At 45.8% G+C, this 20484-nt stretch overlaps 1 protein-coding gene and 1 long non-coding RNA gene across 2 annotated transcripts in view; one reads left to right on the forward strand and one right to left on the reverse strand.

Annotated features, from left to right (window-relative positions):
- The window catches only part of LOC130361512 (uncharacterized), a 65766-nt gene extending 62602 nt beyond the window's left edge, over nt 1-3164 (reverse strand). The window contains exon 1 of the long non-coding RNA XR_008891033.1: nt 2828-3164. This is a non-coding gene — a long non-coding RNA (uncharacterized LOC130361512). The remainder of the gene's footprint in view (nt 1-2827) is intronic.
- A 266-nt stretch (nt 3165-3430) lies between these two features.
- The window catches only part of ELOVL6 (ELOVL fatty acid elongase 6), a 145902-nt gene continuing 128848 nt past the window's right edge, over nt 3431-20484 (forward strand). Inside the window, exon 1 of the mRNA XM_056564568.1 lies at nt 3431-3661. Coding sequence (XP_056420543.1) covers nt 3573-3661 — 89 coding nt within the window. The 5' untranslated portion in view covers nt 3431-3572. The remainder of the gene's footprint in view (nt 3662-20484) is intronic.

The following is a 20484-nucleotide window of genomic DNA, read 5'->3' on the forward strand; positions in this document are numbered from 1 at the left end:
GTATAACCCCACCATCACCTGATATTCACTCCCATTAATATAATTAAGTTCACACCCATCAGACTATTTCCATGAATTGTCAGACAAATTATAAACCCTCATATTTTAGGAATGGGAGGGCATATCAAGAAACTGTAAAAACATGTGTGATCAGGGTACCCTAAGCTATGTAATGAAAATGCAATCTCATTTGAGGGGTGGGGGGCTGCACAGGTCCTCTTTAATATGTAAATAAAGTGTAGTAGTATAGCATAATAAAAATAAATAATGATAAAATATAACATTATACTTAAATGTATGAATCCCTAATAGATGTCAGGATTTCTGCCTGCTGTCAATTAGTAGGAACAAAAATCTGCCATGACCAAGTTTTAGGACCAATTGCAGTTAAATTATGTGAATTAACGTTGTTTCTTGGGATAAAAATGCTGCACCTGTGTGTTCACATAGCTAGGACAGTATTTATCTGCTAGAAGTAAAGGTTTCAGCAAGCAGTGATCCTGAAAACAGTGAGGGGTTAATACACAAATTTTATTGGAAATTTTGATCTTTTTTTCTGATACAAACATTAACATCTGCTGAAATTGGAATACCCTTCTCTTTACCCCTTTAGGGCACTCTACAAGGGAGTGACTTATGATATGCCCTAACAAGTGTCTGTGCATATATTAATATGTTAGTGCATTGTAAGTCAGAGACAATGTGTTGTAAAAAAAAACACACAAAGCACATAAAAAAAGTATTCTATTGAATATAACCCATATGTGTGGTGACCCATGGTGATGGCGGGACCACAGGGTGTAGCGGTATAGGAATCCCAGAGAGTAGACCAGTAACACGGAAAGGTCCATGCAGCTTGGTGGGACTTGTAGTTATTGTAATAGACTTTAGTTCAACCACGCAGACTAGAATAGACTTGATTAGTGTCTTGACTTTAGTAGAGACAGCAGACATAGATGAGATGACTTACTGACAATGTGTCTGGTGTGCATGCTTTGTGGCCTCCAGGTGTACTGGACACAAGATCTAAGATGAGAGGGGGGGCTGAGCCAAAGCCCATTGGTCAAGCTGCGGGTAATAGGTTAAGCTGGTGCCCTCTGGGTAACATCATGTGACAACATAACATGTCACATTTCACAGGTCCTTTAGACATCTCGATTTTTGGTATATGCTAATGAGGTGCTAACTGGCCGGGCTAACTAGCACTCTGACGTCAGCGCCTCTGGCTGCAGTGCCACCCAGCTCATCAAAATTCCTCCCCTCTCTCTTTATCACAGAGCGGGGAGAAGATGGAGAGGAATATTGATGAGCTGCGTAGCATTGCGGCCGGCGGCGCTGGCGTCAGAGTGCACCTCATTAGCATATATACTGAAAATCGAAGATTATGGCCGAACGATGCGGTGGATCCGGGCACGGTAAGCATCAAACTGATGTCCTATGACAATAAATTACACTTATAATAACAGCAGGGGAGACCCTGCAGGAGAGCCCCCAGGTCACTGAGGGACTCAACCTGACAGGGTCTAAGGTTAGTACAGAACCATGTTTGTATTCCCATATTTTGTATTCCCATAACCTTTAGGGTAGGGACACACGTGTTGTAGCTTGCTGCATATTTTGCTGCGTATTTTCGGTAGCTGATTTTGCAACCCATTGACTTCAATAGGTAGGGAAATATGCAGCAAAGTACGGCACGCGTGACCCTACCTTTAGGCTAAAAACAATGTTTTTGCTAAACATAAAAAAAACAAAAAAAATACCCGAAAAAGGCCAGACTCGCCACGTGGTGTTTATTTTGGACCAAAAAATACTTTGGCCAGATGTTAACTTGGGCCACATAGGGAATAATGTCGATCACAACTGATTTTATCGGGTCAGTAGGATCCCCCAGGAATGCATGCACTATTTTTTTCTCCGCTAAATTCCCATTGTTACGACGGACTTGCTGACTGAGCTTCCTTCAGGCTAGGTTCACATGGCCGTTTGCATTCGACCCGCCTCTTTTTCTTTTTATGAACTGATCTGACCATAAAACGGGCCGGATGCAAACGGCTACTGCCGGGTCCTCACGGCCCCCATTCACTTACAGTAATTTTAAGGGATTTTAGCAGAGAAAAAAAAATAAAACTTGCACTATTTTTTTTCCACTAAACTCTTTCTGGCCGGATTGCCGACGGAGCACCGGATAGCAATGTGAACGAGGCCTTAGCTGAACCTGGTGGCAATGTGAACCTACCCTAATCTAGACAGTTTAAAAAAATTTAAAAAACTGTGGCGTGTGGAGGTGCAATGTAGGGCAGATGTTGTAACCCTGGGGGGGCAGATGTTATTAACCCCTTCTTGTCGTGACGCCAAGGCGTGGTTTAGCCTTAACTACCCGAAGGTAATACCGCTGGTCCTGGGCTAGGCACGGGTCAATGACAACACCAATGCCAAGTTACAGACAACTGTAGCATTACTGAGGGTAGACAGGTGATACAGTCTATGCAGTACAGCCAATGGGGGAGATTTATCAAAACCTGTCCAGAGGAAAAGCTGCTGAGTTTCCCATAGCAACCAATCAGATCGCTTCTTTCATTTTTACAAAGGCATCTGGAAAATGAAAGAAGTGATCTGATTGGTTGCTATGGGCAACTCAGCAACTTTTGCTCTGGACAGGTTTTGATAAATCTCCCCTAATATCCGAAGGAGGTGACCAGTGACACATGGGGACCTCCCAGGCTTGCTGGGACTTGCAATATATAGAGACACTTTAGTCCAGGCCACAGTGACTATATAGAAGACTTGACTGACTTGGCAATTGACATGAAGATGATTTTGAGCTTACTTGGGCTGACTTTGTGGCTGCGGACTTTAGGCTTGAGGCCTCCAATGCTCTGGACACACACTCTGAGACATCTTGGCTGAACTGGACCTCAGGAGCAAGAATGCTGGAAGAGAGAGATTGTAGAATCACCCCTGGTTTTATTGGGGTGTCTAGCAAAGAGCCCATAGGTCACTAGAGGGGTCACCTGGTCACTAGTGCCTCCTGGGTAACAAGCACATGACCACAATAATTAAAGAAACATGACACTTTTAACATATGTACATAAGGAATAACACTGCAGGGGCCCTGGGAACATAAAGGGACTCTGCCTGACAGGGCAGGAGAAGGGTATGTACTGGGCCACCACAAAACAAGAACTCAAATGCAGAAATAAAAAAATGTATACATTTAAGGTGAAAAAGGATTGTGAAGCCCAAGCATTATTTTACTGTTATGTCTATTGATGAAATGAATGAGCCCTTGTGTGGTAGCCCTGGTGAGATGTGTGGATGTCAGGTGCTCCAGCAGAGATAAGAGGCGGCTCTAGGACCGCAGCGCCGCAGTGCTGTCAGGGTGGATGCAGAAGAAAGGAGGAGGAAAGCCTGTGACCCGGGAGGAGGATAGGGCGAGGAGAGAGCAATGCTAAATCAAGGGTACAGTAGGCACACAGACACCTAAGGAAAGGGATTGGGGAGGAGGAGGTGTGTGTCTATTAGAGACTCTCAGGAAGGCTCAGGCTTACTCTCCTCCCAGGTATCTGCCAGCAATGAACATGTCAGTGTTGACTTTGCAGGAATATGAATTCGAGAAGCAATTCAACGAGAATGAGGCGATCCAGTGGATGCAGGAGAACTGGTAGGTGCCCCCGTCATGTATGGCTGGCTGCCCTGTGGTGGGTGGGCATGATGTGAGCGATCCTAGGGACTGGAGGGAGATGCGATGGTGTCCTTCCCCGCACACTGCACGCCTGTCTCCGAGCTGCTGCACACTGCTATCACATGCTGCAGAGACTGGGGGTGCTGGGGGGCTCATCTATGCCAGGAGAGCAGGCCTTTCTGGCACTTCAGGGGTGCTGGGTGCACGCTGCTGTGCCAGGGCCCTGCTGCATGTACAATGAATGGGGGCAGCGCTATAGGGCTTGTATGGATGCACAGCGGAGCCTTATACTGAGAGGGCCTAAACTGTAATAAGCTAATAGCCATTAACCCCTGAACTGCCGCCGCAGCATCCCTTGTGTCTTTTCAGCATGTGGGCTTCCTATGTAAATGGCTTCTTCTCTAGATTAGATTGTGAGCCTCCAGGGCACAGGGACTGGTGTGAGTGGTGTATGCTCATGCCTTCATCTTGTCAAATGTAGCTTGGTTTGGATTTCTTTTTGTTATACATTGTGCATCTATTGTATCATTTCACATAGAGTGTTTACTTCTCACAGAAAACAACATCCTCCTGGTTCATTTGCCATAGTGCACTGTCTAGTTCAGTGTTTCCCAACCAGGGTGCCTCCAGCTGTTGCAAAACTACAACTCCCAGTATGCCCAGGCAGCCGAAGGCTGCCTGGGCATGCTGGGAGTTGTAGTTTTGCAACAGCTGGAGGCACCCTGGTTGGGAAACACTGGTCTAGTTGATGATCTTGCTGTTGTGCTGCTCATAGACATATGTTGCACTTTATACTGTTAATCTAATGGCTCTTGGATGGAAGAATAAGATGCACAGATTTGTACAATAGGTTCTGGGCTGAGACTAAAGTCTCCAAGGATCTGACTAATGCAGTTTTAGTTTGTGGGACTTAAGTCAGTGATTGGTTGAAACACATTACAAAATTCAGTGGAGAAATAAAAAAATAAAATAAAATAAAAAAAATCCTACTTCTTGTAAAACACAATGTAAACTTTTATGTATGAATTATACATGACCCTATTCTATATCCAGGATGCTCATCAAATCACAACACGTCCTGTTTGTGGTCAGATGTAGTCTCTGTACTTTCCTTATCAAAAAGTGCATTTAAGTTTGGGATGTCTTCAATGCTTAAAGTGGAACTCCACTGGAAAAAATGTTTTTAAATCAACTGGTGCCAGAAAGTTAAACAGATTTAAAATTACTTCCATTAAGAAATTTTAATCCTTCCAGTACTCATCATCTGCCGTGTGATCGACAGGAAGTTCTTGTCTTTTTGAATTTCCTTTCTGTCTGACCACAGTGCTCTCTGCTGACACCTCTGTCCATTTTAGAAACTGTCCAGAGTAGGAGTAAATCCCCATAGAAAACCTCTCCTGCTCTGGACAGATCCTAACATGGAGAGAGGTGTCAGCAGAGAGCACTGTGGTCAGACAGAAAGGAAATTCAAAAAGACAAGAACTTCCTTGTAACATCCGAGCTGGCCGTGAGCACTCTGTCATGTCCCCACTGCCGGCGGGGCTGGGATTCGTATCGCGGGACGCGCCCGCATGCGTATCCCAGCCCGTCACTCACCTCCCTGTCCTCGCAGCCCTGGTGTGCTTGCCCCCGCCTCCTAGGGAGCGCTCGCGCCAGAGCTCTCATTCTTAAAGGGCCAGTGTTCATTTAGTCCAGTGTCTACACCTGCACCCAGATCCTTAAATATTAGCTCCTCCCTTGGTTCCCTACCGGATCTTTGGTTGTCTAATGCCATAGTGAAAGTGTCTCTGTTTCTGTGTACCTGTTCCTTGCTACCTTCCTACCCTGCATCTGTGTTCCTGCCCTGACCTGCTGCCATCTTGCCTCGTCCTGCCAGTCTCCTTCTGTGCCATGCCACTTCCCAGCTACCTGTTTGGACGAGTCATGCCAGGGGTAGCGACCTGGGTGCCACCTGCCACAGCAAAACCATCCCGCTTTGCGGCGGGCTCTGGTGAAAACCAGCGGCACCTTAGACTCCGCTCCCTGGCACGGCTCACGTCATCATCCACACAGGTCCAGAGGATCCACCACCTGCCATGACCATAACATTCCTGTGGATCATACAGAAGCTGATAAGTAGCTGAAGGATTCAGATTTTTTAATAGAAGTAATTTATAAATCTAAACAATGAGACCGAAAGGGGAGGGCACACTAAAAGGCAACTACACCTGTATCTGGTGCGTACCTCAGTCCCGGAGACCTAGTTCAGTGCCTCCTGCGGGGTGCATATACTCAAGATAAAGTATCAATAAATCAAATACAAAGAAAGTGTGTATGCGCTCAGCGGTCCGGGGTCCGGATCACGGGGTGCTGGATCCCAGCATCGGTGCATGTTGGTAGCGCTCGGAGGCAACGCCGGCAGTTTTGCACGTGAGTGCGTGCTTCTTCCGGCATACACACTTTCTTTTTATTTAATTTACAAATCTGTTTAACTTTCTGGCACCAGTTGATTTAAAAAAAACATGTTTTCCAGCGGAGTACCCCTTTAACAAGAAAGTGGGTTGTAGATAAGACAAGTACTGTATGTGTGCATACTATGCAGCATGGGCAGAGTTGGGCTGAGAGTATGTTCTTTGGGTAAAGTGCCAATTTATAGTTTGCAACAGCTAGGCTGCCAACAAGAAGAGAAGATATATACAACACAACCCCCTTAAAAGACCACCTTTTTGAGAAGACCATTCCATCAACCAGACCAGATTTTCACAGATTTTTAATTCACTATACTTTATGTATTGTGTACATATTTTTTAGGGTGGTTTTCTTAAAGAGGCTTCACTGTATAGTGTTACAGTTATTCAGTAGAGGTAAGTTCACACATGCTGTATTATGCTGCGTATTTGCTGCTGCATATTTTCCTACCCATTGAGATCAGCTGGGTAGCAAAACCCGCAGCTGATTTTGCCACCTATTGAATTCAATGGGTAGGAATATGCACACCAGCAAATATGCAGCAAAATACGGTACATGTGACCCTACCCAAAATGTGACAATACCTGTAAAGAGAGCTTCTATATAATTGTACTGCAACTGAAGCTGTTCCAGTGAAAATCTTTAAATTACTTAAAGAATTCAGTATCATGCGCTGTCTCAAAGATGGCATTGTATTCCGTGCTTTGTCCGCAGAAGGAATTGGCATGTCTATTCTTTTTGTGGACACCAGAATTTGAATTTCCCCGCCAGACAGTGCAGCAGAATACCATTGAAATCAATAGGACTCTGCTGCTGCGGAATTCCAATGCGGAATTATGCACGAAAAGTTCTGCTGTGTGAACATAGCCTTAGTGTGTGTCATTGGGGATGCCAAGAAAGTGATGGAATGTGGTAAGTTAATGGCCAATGACTGCATGATTTTGCTGGAAATAGTTTTGTATTGGTTTTACAGGGATAATTGTTCAACCATTGGCCACAGTAGTTTTGTCAATGTGCACTATATGTCAGACCATACCGAAATAGACACTTGTATCTAGCCCATGATTGGGGCATGGTAGTGGGGAAGGTAGAATTTGTCATTTTTTTTATTTGTTTGTTTGCAAGACAGTTTCACTGTGTGTAGGTAAAGCAATAAGAGGTAAAGTGAACACTGCCATAAAAGAGTTGTAAAAACTTTTGATTGTGGCATCAACCATATTACTACGACTCCGATATTTAGTTTGACACATGTGTAATATGGGCAGATTACTGCAGCTATTATGCAGGTCTTATGAATCAAACTAATGGCATCATAGATCACTATGTTGCTGCTGTTTTGGGTCATTAGACCAATTGTCGGACAGGAACATTTAGCCTTAATGTCACATGTAAACACAGGCGCAGGGGATTATAGAATTTTGTCTGGTAATAGAGGTGTTGTAGAGTTGTAAGAGTTGAGGTCTAGCTTGTTAGTCACAATGAAACTTAACAAAACAATCTAATATATCAGTACAATATGAGCTACCATACAGACTTCGTCCAACACCAGGTGTTTGAGGCCCTGTGGAGCGTGCCACAATTTAGTTTGTGTGCCGAAATTGAAAAAATAAAATTCTCCTTATGCCATAGTATAAAACTAAAGGATTATGGAAATACCGAAAAGGACCTCTGTGGCTTTCATATTACAATTCCATACATAATAGTAATATATATGGTGGTGCAGAGCTTGTACCTGTCTTAGAGCCTTCATTAATATTGCACTAGCCTCTAGAACAGTAGAAAGACATTAGCTCTTGTCGTTTTGTCTTGCGTGAAAGGTAACTTTTTCCAAAATATATTAGAACCAAAATAAGTGTGCATTATTACATGGAAAGGATGTTTCTTTGGTAATAATGTGATTAAACCTTTCAAGGTAAAGGAATTTGTTTCCTTGGAGACAAGTAGTTTAGTCCATCACGATGCTAAAAGCTATATATCTAAGCATCTCGTAATAGTACAAAGTAGACTTAATGACCCCCCCCCCCCCCAGCTCTGGTCAAACCAAAGCATTGTAGGGTTATAGGATTATTATTGAATTAATTGGTAACTATATTTTAAAGTATACATACCAGATTACAACCACACTGGTTGCACTTGTCTTATAGGTATGTTGAGATATGGTGGATTTGCTATAGATTTGTTGCAGATTTTGACTTCCCTATTGTAGTTAATTGGAAACAGAAAATCTGCAGCATATCTGCCACATGCAAACATACTCTAATGCTGTGTTCACACGGGCAAAAAATGTGCGGAATATTCGCACAAAAACCGGTGCACATTTGACTAACCAGCTGGTGCTAGGACCATTTGGAAATGCATTGTAACTACATCAATGCATTTCCTTCTGGACTTCGCAGAAAGAATAGACTTGACTATTCCTTCTGCAGAATTCGGAAACCGAATTTCTGCGGCAAAAATATCTGGCTTGGAAATTCTGCCATGTGAACAGTGCAGCAGAATCCTATTGAAATCAATGGGACTCTGCTGCTGCGGAAGGCCCATGTGGAAAATACTTTGGGTGAACTAAGGGGGAGGGGGAGTGAGTTGAGCGGTGCAACGGGGCGGGGGGTTGCGGGCTGCGCGGTGGGGAGCGGTATGTGTGGCCATCACAGATCTGGTGTTCACCTATACAGGGTGCCTCCAGTTGTTTCCCCACTACAACTCCCAGCATGCCCTGGCAGCCAATAGATGTCAGGGCAAGCTGGGAGTTGCAGTGGGGAAACAGCTGGAGGCACCCTGTATAGGTGAACTAAGGGCGGAAGTGTCGGCCCCAGCAGGCATCAGTGACGTTGAGCCTGCTGGGGAAGTCTGCCTGGTAGTGAGCACACTACCAGGCAGACAAAAAGGCATTTTTAATATGTAAAAAAAAAAATTAAAGGCAGGGAGGGGGTTAGGGATAGATGGGTAATAGGCAGGGACAGAAAAAAGAAAAAAAGTGATGGTGGGAGCTATCCTTTAAGGGCTCGTCTACATGAGTGGATTTCTTTTCAAACCTGCGCGGATCTCCCACTGCGAGTTTGAAAAGGGGCAGGACCTCCGTGCCGCACACCCCATTGAAGTCAATGGGGTCTGCAGCAAATTTTTCAAACTTGCAGCAAGAGGTCCGCAGCAGGTTTGAAAAGAAATCTGCTCGTGTGAACAAGCCCAAAAAGAAGATCTGCAGGTATATAGATTCCTTTAATTTATTGCACTTATGGAAAAGCCTACGGTTATTATAGATGCACTGTGTAGAAAAGAAAGGACAACTTCATCTTTGTCTTTATTACACATTCTGGAACTGGCACTGTTATGTTCTTAATTGGTGAAACTTATATTTTATTTCTGTAAATAGGAATTATAATTCCTATTTACATAGGAATTGTAATTGCTCCAGTCTATATATGACAACACATAAAGAGTGCCTGTCATCAAACCATATTTTCCATAACTACTCCTAACACTCCTCCTGCCCTTAAAAAAATTCTGAGCTTTAAAACTCTGTATGATACCTTTCCCTTAACTCACATTGTGTGAGCTCCTGGCAGGAGAAGATGGGCGTTCCCCAGCAGGCGCTACATCACTGAAGCCTGCAACAGCTCCCACTTCCTGAGTTTGGTCTCCTGCCTGGCCAAGTGGAGCCCAAACTAACTGACTTGTGCAGGGAACAGAATAGAGACACCTAGTGGCAGTTTTTTCAATCACATTAAAAACATATAAAGGTTGAGAATTTTTACAGCAAGTAAATAGCAAAGTGTCTTATAATTACTTAAGGATCAATATATTAAAAGTTTAGTTTGGTGACAGATTCTCTTTAAACCTGTATCCTCTGGTGTTTGACTGTTGTCAGTGGGGCTTTGTATCCAGCTTTGTGGTTCACATCAATCCCTAAACCTTATCTCCTGCAATTTGAGTTGTGACTCGATTTGCTTGGAGATTAAAAATAAAATGAAATGCACTATACTACTGTCTTCTGCTTGCTGAGTACAGAGAGGCCATCAGGCTTCGCTCTGATGACTCATGGTTCAGGCAGCATGAAAGTGAGCACAGGTTCCCTTTAACATGCCCATTAGTTGATTAGTTGAGTTTTTATTGAATTTGAAATGCATTGATGTCACGATGCCGGCTGGCAGGTAGTGGACCCTCTGTGCCAGAGAGGGATTGGCGTGGACCGTGCTAGTGGACCGGTTCTAAGCCACTACTGGTTTTCACCAGAGCCCGCCGCAAAGCGGGATGGTCTTGCTGCGGCGGTAGTGACCAGGTCGTATCCACTAGCAACGGCTCACCTCTCTGGCTGCTGAAGATAGGCGCGGTACAAGGGAGTAGGCAGAAGCAAGGTCGGACGTAGCAGAAGGTCGGGGCAGGCAGCAAGGATCGTAGTCAGGGGCAACGGCAGAAGGTCTGGAAACACAGGCAAGGAACACACAAGGAACGCTTTCACTGGCACTAAGGCAACAAGATCCGGCAAGGGAGTGCAAGGGAAGTGAGGTAATATAGGGAAGTGCACAGGTGATTACCCTAATTGGAACCACTGCGCCAATCAGCGGCGCAGTGGCCCTTTAAATCGCAGAGACCCGGCGCGCGCGCGCCCTAGGGAGCGGGGCCGCGCGCGCCGGGACAGAACAGACGGGGAGCGAGTCAGGTAGGGGAGCCGGGGTGCGCATCGCGAGCGGGCGCTACCCGCATCGCGAATCGCATCCCGGCTGGCAGCGGGATCGCAGCGCCCCGGGTCAGAGGACGTGACCGGAGCGCTGCAGCGGAGGGAGTGAAGCGAGCGCTCCGGGGAGGAGCGGGGACCCGGAGCGCTCGGCGTAACAGTACCCCCCCCCCTTGGGTCTCCCCCTCTTCTTGGAGCCTGAGAACCTGAGGAGCAGACTTTTGTCAAGGATGTTGTCCTCAGGTTCCCAGGATCTCTCTTCAGGACCACAACCCTCCCAGTCTACTAAAAAAAAATTTTTCCCTCTGACCTTTTTGGCAGCCAAAATTTCCTTGACCGAGAAGACGTCCGAGGAGCCGGAAACAGGAGTGGGAGGAACAGATTTGGGAGAAAAACGGTTGAGGATGAGTGGTTTGAGAAGAGAGACGTGAAAGGCATTAGGGATACGAAGAGAAGGAGGAAGAAGAAGTTTATAAGAGACAGGATTAATTTGACACAAAATTTTGAAAGGACCAAGATAGCGTGGTCCCAACTTGTAGCTAGGGACACGGAAGCGGACATATTTAGCGGAGAGCCATACCTTGTCTCCAGGGGAAAAAACGGGGGGAGCTCTTCTTTTCTTATCCGCGAACCTCTTCATGCGTGAAGAAGCCTGTAAGAGAGAATTTTGGGTCTCTCTCCATATAATGGAAAGGTCACGAGAAATTTCATCCACAGCGGGCAGACCAGAGGGCAAGGGGGTAGGGAGGGGGGGAAGAGGGTGACGGCCGTACACCACGAAAAATGGGGATTTGGAGGAAGATTCAGAGACCCTGAAGTTATACGAGAATTCGGCCCATGGAAGGAGATCTGCCCAGTCATCCTGGCGGGAGGAAACAAAATGTCGCAAATAATCACCCAAGATCTGGTTAATTCTTTCTACTTGTCCATTGGATTGAGGATGATATGCAGAGGAAAAATTTAATTTAATCTTGAGTTGTTTACAGAGAGCCCTCCAGAATTTAGACACGAATTGGACACCTCTATCCGAGACAATCTGCGTAGGCAACCCGTGAAGACGAAAAATGTGTACAAAAAATTGTTTAGCCAACTGAGGCGCAGAAGGAAGACCAGGAAGAGGGATGAAATGTGCCATTTTGGAGAAACGATCAACGACCACCCAAATAACAGTGTTGCCACGGGAAGGGGGTAAATCAGTAATAAAATCCATACCAATCAGAGACCAAGGCTGTTCGGGGACAGGCAGAGGATGAAGAAAACCAGCGGGCTTCTGGCGAGGAGTCTTATCCCGGGCACAGATAGTGCAGGCTCGCACAAAGTCCCCAACATCCGTCTCCAGAGTCGGCCACCAATAGAAGCGGGAGATGAGTTGCACAGATTTCTTGATGCCCGCATGACCTGCGAGATGGGAGGAGTGACCCCATTTGAGGATTCCGAGGCGTTGGCGTGGAGAAACAAAGGTCTTTCCTGGAGGAGTCTGCCTGATGGAGGCAGGAGAAGTGGAGATCAGGCAGTCAGGTGGAATGATGTGTTGCGGAGGGAGATCAACTTCTGAGGCATCCGAGGAACGAGAGAGAGCATCGGCCCTAATGTTCTTATCGGCAGGACGAAAGTGAATCTCAAAATTAAATCGGGCAAAGAACAGAGACCACCGGGCCTGGCGAGGATTCAGCCGTTGGGCAGACTGGAGGTAGGAGAGGTTCTTGTGGTCGGTGTAGATAATAACAGGAAATCTTGATCCCTCCAGCAGATGCCTCCATTCCTCAAGTGCTAATTTAATGGCTAAAAGCTCTCGATCCCCGATGGAGTAGTTCCTCTCCGCTGGAGAGAAGGTCCTAGAGAAAAAACCACAAGTGACAGCATGCCCGGAAGAATTTTTTTGTAGAAGAACAGCTCCAGCTCCCACTGAGGAGGCATCAACCTCCAATAGGAAGGGTTTGGAAGGGTCAGGTCTGGAGAGCACGGGAGCCGAAGAAAAGGCAGACTTGAGTCGTTTAAAGGCGTCTTCTGCTTGAGGAGGCCAGGACTTGGGATCAGCATTTTTTTTGGTTAAAGCCACGATAGGAGCCACAATGGTAGAAAAATGTGGAATAAATTGCCTGTAATAATTGGCGAACCCCAAAAAGCGTTGGATAGCACGGAGTCCGGAGGGGCGTGGCCAATCTAAGACGGCAGAGAGTTTGTCTGGATCCATCTGTAGTCCCTGGCCAGAGACCAAATATCCTAGAAAAGGAAGAGATTGGCATTCAAACAGACATTTCTCAATTTTGGCATAGAGTTGGTTGTCACGAAGTCTCTGAAGAACCATACGGACATGCTGGCGGTGTTCTTCTAGATTGGCAGAAAAAATTAGGATATCGTCCAGATATACAACAACACAGGAGTATAACAGATCACGAAAAATTTCATTGACAAAGTCTTGGAAGACGGCAGGGGCATTGCACAGTCCAAAGGGCATGACCAGATACTCAAAGTGTCCATCTCTGGTGTTAAATGCCGTTTTCCACTCGTCCCCCTCTCTGATGCGGATGAGGTTATAGGCGCCTCTTAAGTCCAATTTAGTGAAGATGTGGGCACCTTGGAGGCGATCAAAGAGTTCAGAGATGAGGGGTAAGGGGTAGCGGTTCTTAACCGTGATTTTATTAAGACCGCGGTAGTCAATGCAAGGACGTAGGGAGCCATCTTTTTTGGACACAAAGAAAAATCCGGCTCCGGCAGGAGAGGAGGATTTACGGATAAAGCCCTTTTTTAGATTCTCCTGGACGTATTCGGACATGGCAAGAGTCTCTGGGGCAGAGAGAGGATAAATTCTGCCCCGGGGTGGAGTAGTGCCCGGGAGGAGGTCGATAGGGCAATCATAAGGCCTGTGAGGAGGTAGAGTCTCAGCTTGTTTTTTGCAGAAAACATCCGCGAAGTCCATATAGGCCTTAGGGAGACCGGTTACTGGAGGAACCACAGAGTTACGGCAAGGGTTACTGGGAACCGGTTTTAGACAGTTCTTGGAACAAGAGGACCCCCAACTCTTGATCTCCCCAGTGGACCAATCCAGGGTTGGGGAATGAAGTTGAAGCCAGGGAAGTCCAAGGAGAATTTCTGAGGTGCAATTGGGGAGGACCAAAAGTTCAATCCTCTCATGATGAGCTCCGATGCTCATAAGAAGGGGCTCCGTGCGGAAACGTATGGTACAGTCCAATCTTTCATTATTTACACAATTGATGTAGAGGGGTCTGGCAAGACTGGTCACCGGGATGTTGAACCTGTAGACGAGAGAGGCCAAAATAAAATTTCCTGCAGATCCAGAGTCCAAGAAGGCCACCGTAGAGAAGGAGAAGGCAGAGGCAGACATCCGCACAGGCACAGTAAGACGTGGAGAAGCAGAGAAGACATCAAGGACTGTCTCACCTTTGTGCGGAGTCAGCGTACGTCTTTCCAGGCGGGGAGGACGGATAGGACAATCCCTCAGGAAGTGTTCGGTACTAGCACAGTACAGGCAGAGGTTCTCCATACGGCGTCGTGTCCTCTCTTGAGGTGTCAGGCGAGACCGGTCGACCTGCATAGCCTCCACGGCGGGAGGCACAGGAACAGATTGCAGGGGACCAGAGGAGAGAGGAGCCGAGGAGACGAAACGCCTCGTGCGAACAGAGTCCATATCTTGGCGGAGTTCCTGACGCCTTTCAGAAAAACGCATGTCAATGCGAGTGGCTAGGTGAATAAGTTCATGTAGATTAGCAGGAATTTCTCGTGCGGCCAGAACATCTTTAATGTTGCTGGATAGGCCTTTTTTGAAGGTCGCGCAGAAGGCCTCATTATTCCAGGACAATTCTGAAGCAAGTGTACGGAACTGTACGGCATACTCGCCAACGGAAGAATTACCCTGGACCAGGTTCAACAGGGCAGTCTCAGCAGAAGAGGCTCGGGCAGGTTCCTCAAAGACACTTCGGATTTCCGAGAAGAAGGAGTGTACAGAGGCAGTGACGGGGTCATTGCGGTCCCAGAGCGGTGTGGCCCATGACAGGGCTTTTCCGGACAGAAGACTGACTACGAAAGCCACCTTAGACCTTTCAGTGGGAAACAGGTCCGACATCATCTCCAGATGCAGGGAACATTGGGAAAGAAAGCCACGGCAAAACTTAGAGTCCCCATCAAATTTATCCGGCAAGGATAAGCGTATCCCAGGAGCGGCCACTCGCTGCGGAGGAGGTGCAGGAGCTGGCGGAGGAGATGACTGCTGAAGCTGTGGTAGTAACTGTTGTAGCATAACGGTCAGTTGAGACAGCTGTTGGCCTTGTTGCGCTATCTGTTGTGACTGCTGGGCGACCACCGTGGTGAGGTCAGCGACAACTGGCAGAGGAACTTCAGCGGGATCCATGGCCGGATCTACTGTCACGATGCCGGCTGGCAGGTAGTGGACCCTCTGTGCCAGAGAGGGATTGGCGTGGACCGTGCTAGTGGACCGGTTCTAAGCCACTACTGGTTTTCACCAGAGCCCGCCGCAAAGCGGGATGGTCTTGCTGCGGCGGTAGTGACCAGGTCGTATCCACTAGCAACGGCTCACCTCTCTGGCTGCTGAAGATAGGCGCGGTACAAGGGAGTAGGCAGAAGCAAGGTCGGACGTAGCAGAAGGTCGGGGCAGGCAGCAAGGATCGTAGTCAGGGGCAACGGCAGAAGGTCTGGAAACACAGGCAAGGAACACACAAGGAACGCTTTCACTGGCACTAAGGCAACAAGATCCGGCAAGGGAGTGCAAGGGAAGTGAGGTAATATAGGGAAGTGCACAGGTGATTACCCTAATTGGAACCACTGCGCCAATCAGCGGCGCAGTGGCCCTTTAAATCGCAGAGACCCGGCGCGCGCGCGCCCTAGGGAGCGGGGCCGCGCGCGCCGGGACAGAACAGACGGGGAGCGAGTCAGGTAGGGGAGCCGGGGTGCGCATCGCGAGCGGGCGCTACCCGCATCGCGAATCGCATCCCGGCTGGCAGCGGGATCGCAGCGCCCCGGGTCAGAGGACGTGACCGGAGCGCTGCAGCGGAGGGAGTGAAGCGAGCGCTCCGGGGAGGAGCGGGGACCCGGAGCGCTCGGCGTAACAATTGAATTTGAAATGCACAGATATTTTGACTCTGTGTTCATGTTTTGGTGTCTACTAAAAATAACTTGCATTCTTAAAGAAACACATTTGCCATGGAAAAAAGTAGTTTTCAAAGTATTGCCTGTTATTTTTTTTATTTATTTTTGCCTCACCTAAATAATTAATTAGTTAGTTGCCTTTTAATGCTGCAATCCTCTGGGTAGAGACGTCTTCTGGGCATTGCTTATGCTCCTTAGTAAACAGTCTTTACTAATTAAAAAGAAATATTATCCTCACTACATGCTCTACTGGATGCTGTGTTTTGCGCAAAACTTATTAGTCTTATTATGTCAGAAATTAAGCATGTAGAATGTATGCCATAAATATTACAGTTTTGTGCAATTTCATCTCAATGCTGGCATACCAATGAGCTTGGTACATCAGTGTCCCCCTGGCTGAATGATGCTGTACAATTCAAACTGCATGGGGCTTCCAGGGAGTTACTGCACTCAATTTTAAAAGACCATAGACTTTGAATATGTTCTTGTGAAAGGTGGTTGGAACCTCACTCATAAGAACCCTATACTCTTTCTTGTGGATAGCTATTATATATTTTAATTATCGGAAAACCTCTTTAACAATTATTTCTACAACTCCTATGGAGACATATGTGTTTCTATGGTAACAGACTACAAACATTCTCTGTGTAGCCGGATCAAGCATCTGTCTTCACATTAATAGCTTCATGGTATAAAAGCATAACATGATCAGACTGTTTGTGGTCTGGACCCATGGAGACACATACGTTTGTATAGGAGCTCTAGGCATAAAATAGAAGGTTATTTTAATATATAATGTAAGGTGCTTAATTTTTTATTTTAGATCAGTTGGAACAATAAATAAATTGGTTGGGGACCTTCCAAGTCTCTAACTAACAATAACAGAAACATCAGGTTTCACTGGCTAAGAGATTACTTTCCGGCATTGCATGTATAATAAAACTTCTTTAGGGATAGAAATTAAAGCCGTGCACCTACAGTATCTGTCATGGGGTTTTCATGGATACATGAAATGTTTCTAAATCCTCATGTAAATCAGTATGCAGATTTGCAATGCAGATAGTCTGCCCACTGTCCTGGAATGCTATCCCTCTCTTCGCCGCTCCTAACTGGAGGGAGGGGGGATGAATATTCATAAGCGGCGCTGACGTCAGTGCCAGTTCCCCTGCAGAAGCCCCGCCAGTGCCAGTTACAGCAAGATGTACACATAGAATAAAACTACAATTGCGGGCGAACGGCCGGGCGGATCCGGGTAAGGTAGGGCTCATTTTAATCAGCGTCTGTGGATAGTGCGGTAGAAAATGTCTGACAGTTTTCCTTTAACATTATCCTTTTAACCTATTTATTGTAACAGTTCTAAACTTTTATAATTTATGTGGTAAAATAGTAAAACTTTTCATTTGTGAGATTTCTTAAGCCTTTTTACAACAAAAGTTCATTTGAAGGCATAAAAAGGTACAGTAGGTCTCCTCTCTATAAACATCTATGGATGCCTCACTGCCGAGTACAAAGTTGTTTAGAGCCACAATACATTCAAAATCTATCCTTTGTATTAGCCGTCATACCCCCTCCAGTAGACTTGAATGGAGGGGGCGTGGCATGACATCACAATCACAGAAGCTACAGGCTTCCGTGACCGTAACACCACAGTGCCGGCCCGAAGATCTGTGTGGGGGGGGGGGATCTGATCTGGCGGGTTGGGGGTTGCAATCTTCAGACCGGCGCTGCAGCATTACGGTCATGGTGTCACGTCACGCCCCCTTCATTCAAGTCTATGGGATCGTGATGTCACGCCATGACAGGGTGTACCCCTTTAATATGTTATAATTATTTTTTTAGAGAAATACCTGATTAAAAGGTTAAACACACACACAGTTCACCCTTTAGTTGTTTTCCATCCCATTTGCACAGGTGGTTAGTGTGGGTGATCCTGACTAAAATCATGTATACCTTACCCTAATCCGTTCAGCCATTCCTGAGGTATGGCACAATCTTGCAATATGCAAATGAACTGTTAACTGCACCAGGGCAGGTTTGAAGACTATCTGCACTTCTGATGCCACCAAACTGGCTCCCGTTCAATATGTGCCTTTCATCAATAGTCATCTAGGCACCCAGGGGGCAGTGTCAGAAGTGCTAAAAGTCTTTAAACCCACCCCTGTTGCAAAAGAGAGTTTATTTGCATATTGTAAGATTGTGCTATATCTCAGGATCGGCTGAATGGATTGGGATAAGGAATGTATTGTTTTACTCATAATCACCCACACTGACCAGCTGTATATTCAGGTTAGTAGAGTTGGTCCATCTGTCAGTTTCCCTTTAACCTGTAAGTTGTTTCTTGTAAGTATTGGCATACATGGCCATAGCTGAGATTCCTTGCACAGCTGTTCTGATCAGTGGAAATGCCTGATCCAGAATCCCAGTAAAAGCAGAGTTGTGATTCTAGTATCCAAGATTTCCTTACAATTTCTGCTCCTCACACCGATTGTGTGCATTTGTGACATATGAGACTGGGTGATCTTTGTTATGTGAAACTAAATTTGACCATGCTGCCAAATATACACAGACATTGCCTGCATAGTTTAGGCTTGGTTTACACCACCATCATTCCTTCCATTAATCTGCTCATCATTAATAATAAGGCAATATTCACACTGCTTTAATGCACTAGGTAAATCCTGTCAGAATCCTGTAAGAATAAAGTAACCATGCCAGCGCAGCAGACTAAATATGTGTATATATGTGGGAAGTGACTTGAATGTAGTCAGTGGCTGACTATGTTTTGACCATTAAACTGAATGGGCCCACTACGGTATACCACAGTATTCACCAGCATCCCTTTTTTGGGGGGTACCAATCTAGGATGGACTGCATTAACACTGTGTGATCCTAGCTGTATACCAGACACCAAAGATTCCTGATTAACCCCATTGACTTTAAAGCGGGGTTATAGTGTGAGTGAACAAGATTAATACGAAGTATAACTTACCCATTTCGGTTCCAGGGATAGACCCGTTATTAGCCGGCATTGCTAATATGTTATTCACCAGCTTTGCCCAATGGAGGCAGTATTGGCAAGGAGGCAGGGATTCTGCGTGTTCTGGGTCCTCCATTGCGCAATTAACATATAAGCAATGCCGGCTAATAAATGGTCTATCTAGGGAACTGGACCACAGATGCAGATAAGTTATACCTCATTCTAATCCAGTTCAAGCACACTAGAACTATGTAAATTGGGTTAAGTGTGAATGAACCGGCTGTCAGTTACGCTTTAAAGGGGTCCATCTGGTTTCTCCCATGCGTGCAGCATTTTACCAGAAAAAATAGCACTGCTAACTTACTGTTATGCCCCTAATTAAACCTAAGGGACCATGTCAAAATGCAGCTTCACCAATACAGCCACAGCGGGAATTGTTAGTAATTTAAAGGGGTTATCCAGGAGAAAACTTTTTTTTATATATCAACTGGCTCCAGAAAGTTAAAGAGATTTGTAAATTACTTCTATTAAAAAAATCGTAATCCTTTCAGTACTTATGAGCTTCTGAAGTTGAGTTGTTCTTTTCTGTCTAAGTGCTCTCTGATGACACTTGTCTCGGGAACCGCCCAGTTTAGAAGAGGTTTGCTATGGGGATTTGCTTCTAAACTGGGCGGTTCCCGAGACACATGTCATCAGAGAGAACTTAGACAGAAAAGAACAACCTTAACTTCAGAAGCTCATAAGTACTGAAAGAATTAAGATTTTTTAATAGAAGTAATTTACATATCTGTTTATCTTTCTGGAACCAGTTGATATATAAAAAAAAGCTTTTTTTTCCTGGATAACCCCTTTATGTTCTACTTGCAGTTTCTATTGGGTACAGGATGTCATGGGTGAATGTATGTTTTTTATAATAATTCTTCCCAATTGTAGTAAAAAGCCATTAAAAAAAATAGAAATAGACCCAGGGCGACTTCAGATGTGACAGGCTATGTTTAACAGTTTTCTCAGCTGTTTTTTGCCTTTTGCCCCTTTTTTAGTCATTGCCAGCTCAAAATGAGGATTACAATTTTAGCTTCAGGCTTTGTTCACACATGGTCAGTGTTTTTAGCTAAAACCAGGAGTGGGTCGAAAACACAGAGACACATTAAAATATGTCCATTATCATTTTCTTTTATGTCATTGTAAAAATACTGACCAAAATATTTGCCCTAATCTAACTTGCTCAACTTCTCAGTTTGGCCAGAAGTGATCATTACTTGGCCAAAACAGATCTTTCATGGCACAGATGTCTACTGATATCGCTCAGTGCCACTGGGATAAGTGTAAAGCAGATGTCTGTTTTTGAGGGCAGTTATGCTGAGGGGAGGGGGGGGGGGGGGGGTCCTAGGACACCTTCTTTAAGAGGCATCCTCTGGTCAAAGTGTTTTTGAGGGCATTGTGTGGCAGAGGGACTCCTGTGACACCTTCAGAAGCACCCTCTGGTGAGTGTTTATGATGGCATTGTGTGGCAGAGGGGCTCCTATGACACCTTCAGAGGCACCCTCTGGTGAGTGTTTTTGAGGGCACTGTGTGGCAGAG

This window comes from Hyla sarda, chromosome 1 (genome assembly GCF_029499605.1).
Source record: "Hyla sarda isolate aHylSar1 chromosome 1, aHylSar1.hap1, whole genome shotgun sequence".
NCBI lineage: Eukaryota > Metazoa > Chordata > Amphibia > Anura > Hylidae > Hyla > Hyla sarda.